Source organism: Lolium rigidum, chromosome 3 (genome assembly GCF_022539505.1).
Source record: "Lolium rigidum isolate FL_2022 chromosome 3, APGP_CSIRO_Lrig_0.1, whole genome shotgun sequence".
Lineage (NCBI taxonomy): Eukaryota > Viridiplantae > Streptophyta > Magnoliopsida > Poales > Poaceae > Lolium > Lolium rigidum.
The window spans coordinates 357,853,952-357,861,373 of record NC_061510.1 but is presented as its reverse complement, the minus strand read 5'-3'; the positions used below and the strand labels follow the sequence as shown (position 1 = coordinate 357,861,373).

General features: G+C 48.8%; 1 protein-coding gene across 1 annotated transcript; it reads right to left on the bottom strand.

Moving 5' to 3' along the window:
* Positions 1–1,796: 1,796 nt before the first annotated feature.
* On the bottom strand, positions 1,797–4,790 carry LOC124704127 (monoacylglycerol lipase-like). The gene is made up of 6 exons (XM_047236365.1): positions 4,020–4,790; positions 3,838–3,876; positions 3,668–3,738; positions 3,034–3,098; positions 2,766–2,948; positions 1,797–2,648 (listed from the first exon to the last, which is right to left on the bottom strand). The coding sequence occupies exons 1-6, from the start codon at positions 4,439–4,441 to the stop codon at positions 2,247–2,249; spliced, it is 1,182 nt and encodes a 393-aa protein (XP_047092321.1). The 5' UTR covers positions 4,442–4,790; the 3' UTR covers positions 1,797–2,246.
* Between the last annotated feature and the right edge of the window lie 2,632 nt (positions 4,791–7,422).

Below are 7,422 nucleotides of genomic sequence, written 5' to 3'. Positions count from 1 at the left end.
AGCTAAAACACCATGGACAAGCATCAGGCATGCCTATTTTCCTCAACGAAATCAGGGTCATAGGGGGGCGTAGCCCCTGCTCGTCCCCCCCTTGTCTTCGTCCCTGCGCGCCCCGCCCCGCCCTGCTCGAGCCACCCCCTACGTCGATCCTCGACTGCCCCCGGCCTCCCTCTAAACCCTCCTCCTTCTTCAACTCCGGCGAGGTTCTAGCACCATCGCACCCTGAACCCTAAGTCGTTGGAGCCTGGCCGCACCCGCACCCCACCCTAAACCCTAAGTTTCTTGGCCTCACCTCCACCGGCGATGCAGCGGCCAACCATGTCGTCCTCGTCTCCGGTGAGTTCTAGGCCTCGCCTCACCGGCGACGACGTGGCCAGCCGCATCGTCCCCGTCTCCAACGAGGTAGGCGTGGTCCTCTTCTTCCCTCAGTCATCTTCTTCCTCCGGTCATCCCCTTCCACCCGACCACCGCCTAATAGGGTCGGCCCACTATCACACGCTTAGCGTAAGGACGGTACGCGTTTTCACGATAACTAGCGCACTAAGCGTCAAATAGGAAACACCATAATGACCTTGGCAGCAGAACGGGAGCTCCTGTACCCGTACAACACCGCTCACGCCCGCACGCCCGAGGTGACTTGCTAGGTCGCGGCCCAACAATATCAGGTAAGCGATTTTCCTTTTTAGTTTCTTTTTTTTCTTTTCCATTGTTGTTTTGTACAATGTGAACATTTTTTGAAAATTGAAAAATTCCAAAATTCCAAATACTTTTAAATTTGAATTTTTTAATATGAACAATTTTAAAAATGATTTCTGAATAAATTTTAATAATTTTAAATTTGAACAATTTTTAAAATTGAACATTATTTAAGTATGAACATTTTTGAACTTGAACTTTTTTTAATTTGAGCAATTTTCAAATTCAAATGTACCACCTAGAAATAGTACAGTTGACATTCAACGAACTTAATTCCCTAGAGATTTCATTGAAGTACTTAGGTGTATTTTGTACCGCCCCGTTCCTTTCGTGAAAACAACACTACTACAAGACGAACGAGGGAGTATATAAGAAAACACAGGGTTTTGTCTCTTCATCATGTGTAAAGCATGTAAATTGTAATGGCCTTGGAGCACTCAGATGGGGACACCAAACGACTGTGGTTGCACTGTGGGAGAAGCTCATCCTAGTCGGTGTCGATTACTGGCCTCGCGTTCGCGATAGGAAGATTTTGATGGGCGAATCGGGACGCTTTGATTTCCTCTTTTCCGGTTGATTTCCTGGAAAACATCTCTATCCGTGCTGTCAGTTCTCACCTCTCGCCGTCGCATAGCACTCGAGCGCGACGTCTTCCCGCGTGGTCTCGCGAGTTCAGGGAAAAGCTAGGAAACGCCTTGTTGTATACTTGTATACCAACGAGGTGATGAGTACGTGGCCTGCGGCGTGAACATCAAACGCTCAGCACTCGCCGAAAGCTCCAAGCCAGCAATAGTGAGCCCGCGGCGTCAAGATCAATCGCTCGCCGAGGTGAAAGCTACACCAAGCCAGCAACACTGCTGCGGTGAGCAGTGTGGCACGAGGGCGATCTGGTGATTTAAAATTTGCGCCACGATTGTTTCATCAAGTTCCATTGATTTTTGTATTACGATTGTTTCATCAAGTTTCATTCATTTCTCTGAAATGCAGTGAAAGAATTCTGAAGAAACTGAATGAAAAGGTCCCGTGAAGTTCCCCACGAGAAGAGTGAAGAAGGCGCATGAAACCGACAAGACTTGCAATGTGTGGAAAAGACAGCAGGGTAGGCAAAAATTTCATGCAAAATTAATCAACTCTGCCGCCGATTCTGATTAGAACCGCGACGGAAAATGTCCCCTCAATCTCGTGGGAGGGAACTGGAGGAGAGAAGAGGCGTCTACGCCATTATTGTGCACCACGCAGGGCGACATGAACGAACACTAAGCTTACTGTAGGTACGCAATGAGCACCCACACCCTAGCTAGCGGGCAAAAACAGGACATGGGTCAAGAACATATCTCGGGACACCGCTGGGAGGCCGACCAAATTCAGCCACAGAACCCACCGACACCCCAGGTAAGTTAAGTTACTAAGCTTCACCGCGCTCGCGCCGCCACCGCCGGCCGCGACGCCACCGAGGAAGGACGCGCGGACGATCAAAAATTGCGTCGTCACCAGTAAGGGAGACGCATCGCCGCTCCCACGCACAGCCTAGTTGAGGCGGCGTGGTCAGATCAGATCCTGGGGCGCAGCCAGTCGACGATGTCGCCGAGGACCACCTCCTTCTCAGGCTCGATGAGGAGGTCGTGGAGCAGCCCGTCGTAAAGCCGGATGGACTTGTCCGGCGTCGAGGCCTCCCGGTGCAGGCTCTTCGAGCCGGCGGGGTCGGTCACCATGTCGTCGGCGCCGTGCAACACCAGCAGCGGCACGGTGATCCGGTGGAGGTGCTGCTGCAGGTAGGAGGTCAGCCGGAGGATCTCGTACCCCGTCCTGACACGGATGGAGCCGGTGAACACCAGCGGGTCAGAGTACTTCACTTTCAAGGCTTCTTGGTCGCGCGACACCGCCGGCCCGTTCTTGCTCGAGCCCGCGAACTGGTACCTCGGCGCGATCAGTGCAAAAACTGGGGCAAGTGCCTGCAGCGGAGAACAGAAAATACACTGTCAGTGATTGTTTCAGCCATACTGTCCAGTCTGCAAAACGCAGTTTCTTTCCGAAGATGTTAATCTGCATTCGACAAACAGTATATATACCTCTACGATGGGGTGGGCAGGCTGGATACGGACAGCAGGCGATGTCAGGATGATGCCGTTAACAAGAGCATTGACCTCCGGATCAAGCACAGCCTTGAGAATGATGCCTCCGCCAGTTGAGTGCCCGAAGCAGAAGCATGGGACACCGGGGTTCTCAGCCGAGACTTTCTTCAGATACATTTTCTAGATTGAACAACAGAATTCTTTTAGATAAGATTCTATACGGCTGATTTCAGACAAAACCAAAGCACTGAAACGCTCTTTATACCATGTCTTGGACGGCATGGTCGAGGGACTGCACGTATCCATGAAGACCATCACTTCCACCGTGGCCTGTATCACAGCAAAATCTACAGGTCAGACAGGATATATGAATCTACAATTCATAGCAAATCCTATTACAACCTTGCAATTCATTTGCATTCAAATAGAAGTAATATACTATCTCATGGTCTACCTAAAAACAATACAGGTAACATGGTTGCACATTAGCAGTATCTTGATGTTCAGAGTCAACAAAAGTCCCATTGTTGGTGCCAAAATGAGTTCCAAATTTTAACATGTAAACATAAAGGAAAAATCTCGATAGGGACGTTGGGTAATCTTTTACTAAAAAGATGATTTGAGTTGTGTACTACAAATCCTTGGGGAAAAGAACATCATAGAGCTCCTCAAATGCTCAGATTCATTCATAAGTCTCCTTAATTAAGTACGGGAGAAACGTACACGAAATTTCAACACCTTAGTCACTTTCATGCTTCCATATATAAATATGCTTTAGCCGTTGCCGTCAAGCAATTCCAAGTACTATCATTTACTAAGCTTTAAGCAAACAACTCTCTTATAAAGATGTAAGCAAACAGAATCAGATTAAGCAAGGGGAAACTGCAGCAGAAGCTCACCGGTCCAGTCCATGCCATAAACCTTGACGTCCATGTCGTTCAACCGCTTGGCCAGATAATCGTACCTCCCACTGCAAAATCAATCCCCAACGAACGATCAGCTACCAGCCCAAACAAACAAAGCCGCGCGCAGCTAATTTGAGCAGAGATGAACGGGACCGAATTCTCACCTGTGCTCGTTCAACCCGTGCATGACCAGAACAATCGCCCTGCATCACCGAACAAGGACAAACCATGATCAGTACGGCAACAAGCCAACAACAGAGGCCACCGTTTTTTTTTTTTTGGATGTTTAAGAAAACAGAGAACAAAATTTGGGAGCTCCATAGCCGTTGATTTGATTCTCTCTCACCTGGGCTTGACGGCGGAGGAGCCGTGCGGCCACCAGCACTGCGTGAAGAGCGTCTCGCCGCGCGCGGTGGGGACGAGCTCGTACTCCCTCCCAGCCTCCCTCGCCCGCCGCACGGCCGCCTCGCGCCTCGCCAGCGCCTGCCGCCGCGCGGTGGCCATGGGCGACCCGGCCGGCACCCTTAGCACGACCGCCGACGCCTTGCCCTTCTTCCCGCTGCTGGCCGCGGAGGAGGACGGCGCGTCGGCCGTGCCTGCCGATGAGGTCGAGCCGTCCCCGTGGCGCTGCGCGGCGCGCCATCGGAGCGGCAGCAGCAGGAGCAGCGCGAGGGGCTGCAGCACGGCGAGGATCCGGCGCAGCGCGAGCAGCGAGAGCAGCGCGCTGATTCTGCCCGCCGCCTCCGCCGCCTGCATGCTCCCGGCCATCCCGCTGGGTCCTCGTGGATTTGCGCGCGCGCGTGGGTGTGGTGGCGGGCGGGTGAGCAACGATGGTGCGCGGCAACCGAGTTCGGGACGGGATCGATCGGCTGGCACCGTGCTAAAAATGGACTCTTGCTCCTCGAGCGAGATTCGCCGGCCGGAAGAATAGGGGGAGATGGAGATGGAATCGAATCACGGGTAGAAAGAACGTGGCGGCGCCGACCGAGCTATCCTTCGGCTGGCTTGGGAATCGGATGCTCGTGCGTAATCTCGCAAACTGAACAGCGGGTTTCGGGCCGGATGGATCGGGACTTCGGGAGGTTGGAGGAAGGAGGAGGAAGGATGTAGAAGTGTGGTGTGGTTTTGCTTGGAGGTGGAGCGAGTGGAGGCGGGGGGCTTTATAGCCGCGCTGCCCGGCGGTGGGAGGCGGAGGCGGCAAGGACGGCAGTCCAATCCAAGCAGCCACCTCGCCGCGGCGATGAGAGGGCGCACGCGGAGGGCCCCACGTGCCAGAGTCTCGCTTTGTGCGACGTGTGGACTGGGCTAAAAGGGCCGGACGCGTGGCGGCCTGGGAGAGGATGCCGCGGGCCCGCCGGAATATGAAACCTATGGCGTCGGGGGAGAGAAAGAGATTCGTCGGAGTGGGGCCGGGATGTCAGCGGGCCACCCGTCGCTGTCGTGCCTTATCCTTTTCCTCCGGATCGCGTGGTTGGCATCGCGTCGTGGCCCGCGCGCGCCATGGAACAAAACGGACGGACGGAGAGAAGCAGACGCATCTAGAAAATTCGGGCATATACGGGCGAGCGATCGTTATTTTTGTAACGGGAAAAATTGTCCGGATTTCTCGGGGCGGCGGTGCAGATAACCTCGAGGAGGGGGAGGCGTGCTGCGTTTGGTCGTTTCTTCTCCATTGCTTCTCATCCTTGCTCTAGGAGTCTACTATGTGGAGATGGACGGGGCGAACATCGCCACTATTGTTGACTGCTCATAGTGGGAGTAACATAGCTAGTAACATCACACATCTCAAGGCATTTTGGTGACATGACATGCGAATAAATGAAAAAAGAGAGTGAGGTAGTAACTAAGCATGTTACTCATAACATCACACACTCCAAGCGAAAATGAGTCTACAACATAATAAATGACACAATGCATGACACCACATATAAGTTACTACCCACTATGAAGGTAGTAACCTAGACTAGTAACATGTATGTTACTAGTCTAAGTTACTCCCCACTATGAGCAGCCTTATTATGGAACTGTATTTGTTTTCGCATATATTTTAGTGCCACTCCAGAATGTCAGGGGCTTTCCTGCTGCGTGCAAGGTGACCAAGCCCGACACGGCCGGGCGAAAGACATAATACTGCCAGGCTTGCCAGCACTGCGCTACATTGCACGGATCAAGTAACTAACATAGGGACCTCTCCGGCTTGTCTACCGCGGTTACCAGCTGATTACCGGATTTATCGGCCAAAAGAAGCTGTAAACCGGTCACCGGATACCAAAATTCAAACGTTTCTGAAATTGGAATTTAAAATTTGTTTGCAGACCATTTTCCGGTAACCATACTTACCACCAAATCCAGCCTCCCTAGAAAAAAAAAGTAATCAAACCGATATACCACAGCCCAACGGATGCATGCATGCACTGTTTCTTATACGCGAGTTCTCGTACTTCAGTAATGAATATTACTCCCTCCTTTCCAAAATAAGTTGCGTACAGTTTCTGACCAAAGTCACACTCATTGAAGTAATGAAATTTGACAAAAATATATAGGAACAGATGTCAACACTTATAATATCAAGCCTGTATTGGTTGAATGATTGTGAAATATACATTCATATTATGTGTATCTTCAGTGCAAGGATTTTTTCTGTATTATAGTAATAGGTCCAGGAAAACAACAACAAAAGGAAATAAAATTAGAAGAAGAGAAAGATGTTTCAAGCCCACCATCTATTGACTATTTTCTGCGAAAAGAATTTGTGACATGTCTTTAAATAATGTTTAACTGGTAACAGGAAAAGGAAGACAAAAAATAGTAAGATGAACCGGTAGAATCCCATAGAGGTGCAATTGATATTATTTCTTATAATAGGTAGTTCTTCTGCAATTATCCGTAGTAAACATTAAAGAGCAACAAACTGGGAACTAAGGTGATGATTATGATATAGAAACATGTTTACAGAGATGTTGAATTAGATGATCTCGTTTCTGAATAAAGACTACAACAAAAGACTGTACCAGAATTTAATGCGTTGATATGGAAATTTATGAGTTTGTTAGAGATATAGATTGTTTCCAAAATATAATAATAGCTTCTCGAGTTTTATCATTCAAAGGCCATCGGTATATGCTATGTACTGGATTGATTTTGAAATACAATGCGTTTTAAATTATTTTTTATCAGCAAGGGCCCTCTTTTATTGTCTAGCCCTAGGACCCTAAATATGTATGGACCGGCCCTATTTATTTGGTATCATAGATGTTTATATTTTTCTTTCTATATAGTTAGTCAAACTTTTGTAGTTTGACTTTAACCAAAAAAAACTATAAGCATTCTATTTTTTCTATTTTCGAAAGAAGGAAGCAGCGTTTACAAAGCTGTATATCGGCTAGTAAGTGCAATCACACACGGGTTATACATGGTCATTAGTGTACTGCTAGTACTCTTGTAGTTCACCGCAACAACAAAAAAGAACTAGTATTGTATTTACTATTTACCCTTGTTGATCAGTATTGCTATTTGTTTTTTAGATGATCGATAATTCTTCTGGAGCTCAAGCATAGGAACAGCAACTTTGTTCCAATTATATAGCTTGGCTCGTTTTAATATACCAACCAGCGATCATATGCATTGCCATCGCCGCTCAAGATAGAGATGCGAAATATCTTTACATCCAAAAAACAATATGCAAAATATCTGCAAGATTGGATGAGCGATCACGGTCACTATCGATGCTGCCGAATTTTTTTCATGAT